This window comes from Sinocyclocheilus grahami, unplaced genomic scaffold (genome assembly GCF_001515645.1).
Source record: "Sinocyclocheilus grahami isolate Dianchi unplaced genomic scaffold, SAMN03320097.WGS_v1.1 scaffold37499.1, whole genome shotgun sequence".
In the NCBI taxonomy this organism is placed as follows: Eukaryota; Metazoa; Chordata; class Actinopteri; order Cypriniformes; family Cyprinidae; genus Sinocyclocheilus; species Sinocyclocheilus grahami.
Genome location: NW_015522984.1, coordinates 1 through 1,393, shown reverse-complemented (window position 1 = coordinate 1,393; position 1,393 = coordinate 1). Strand labels below are relative to the sequence as shown.

Below are 1,393 nucleotides of genomic sequence, written 5' to 3'. Positions count from 1 at the left end.
TTTTTTTACCCATCATCTTTAGCTATCATTGATCATTTGTTTATTCAAATACATCCATAACACCGCTCTATGCAAAACCCACCTTTGGGTGAATCAACAAAATTAAAACCACAGAAAACACACAGTCAAATAAAGGTCGTAGATCAAAGATCAAATCTAGTATGCATTTCAAACCTGATATGGAAGTTCTGAACGTTGACGTTCTTGTAAGGAGCCGTCTTTCTCTGACACCAGAGCAACAATCCTTCTTTAGCGGAGGTTTCTAAAGAGAGACAAACAGCAGAAACAGGCCATTACTGAACATTCATTAAGTTTGTTTGGGGTTGTTCTCTAAAGTATGCTCGATTATACAGAGCAGTTCCTAAAATTTCTAAAACAATATGGAGGTTAAATTATACCCTCCACTGAGATGTCCTGGATGGCGAAGCGGAGGATGATGGTCCAAATCATTCCCAGAGTCATCTTGGCATTTCCATCCACGATTTCTATAAAGGCAGGCACACAACACTATTAGATGTTGAAAGTGAAAAACTTGCTCTAAAAAAAATTATAAATTACAATAACTACATATATAAACTAAACTATAAACTATATCATATTTATTAGCACGCATTAGTGTTATTTTAGTATCACTGATATACTACTATAGTTTTTGTTAATGTTATGAATTTGAGTTTTTTTTGTATATTTTCAGTTTTCGTTTTAATTTAGCACAAAACCTGTTTTATTTTTAATATTTTATTTTAGTTAACTTTTATTTTAGGAAATTAATGATTGTTTTGTTTTAGTTAACGATAATAATCCTGGCTATTATACATATATATATATATATATAAATCAGCAGTGAACATACAGTCTGATACACAGGAAAGTGTTTGTACCTTCTGCACCGATGGACACCAGTTTGACTCCTTTGCTGGCGATGAAGTCCAGCGCTTTGTTGACGTTGTTGATCTTGTGAACTCTCATCTTTCCTCTTTCAGGTTTTGGTAACCTCTCCCCTGCACGAAAATATGATGACTTCTCACATGCTTTCCACAGTATTTCCATCACATCAGCACAAACACGAACCCCACTACATTCTAAACATTAGCTTAGCGTCTCTGCAGTGTTTCGCACAGCTTTGGGAAGCTGCAAATGAACTAGAAACTCCAGGGTGAATGAATGAATGATTGAAGTTGAAAGCTCACTGACCTGAGATGACCTCTAAGAGCAGCATGAGTTTGAGTCCATCTCTGAAATCCTCTTCAATGTTTTCGATCTGCGTTCCTGCCTTTCGCAGATGAGAGTTGCACCAGGCCGTGAAAGTCTAGAACAAACAGGAAATAATGTCAAAAAAGTGGAAGCAAGGTCAGGGAAACAGGAAAGGGCTGCGTTCTGCTGCATGCAGGAA

At 36.7% G+C, this 1,393-nt stretch overlaps 1 protein-coding gene across 1 annotated transcript; it reads right to left on the bottom strand.

Annotated features, from left to right (window-relative positions):
• Window positions 1-174: 174 nt before the first annotated feature.
• On the bottom strand, window positions 175-1,309 carry LOC107580606 (alpha-actinin-4-like; the record flags this gene model as incomplete). The annotated part of the gene is made up of 4 exons (XM_016266277.1): window positions 175-262; window positions 399-485; window positions 882-1,001; window positions 1,195-1,309. Coding segments are annotated over 4 exons (410 nt in total), but the record flags the coding sequence as incomplete, so codon positions are not given.
• Window positions 1,310-1,393: the final 84 nt, after the last annotated feature.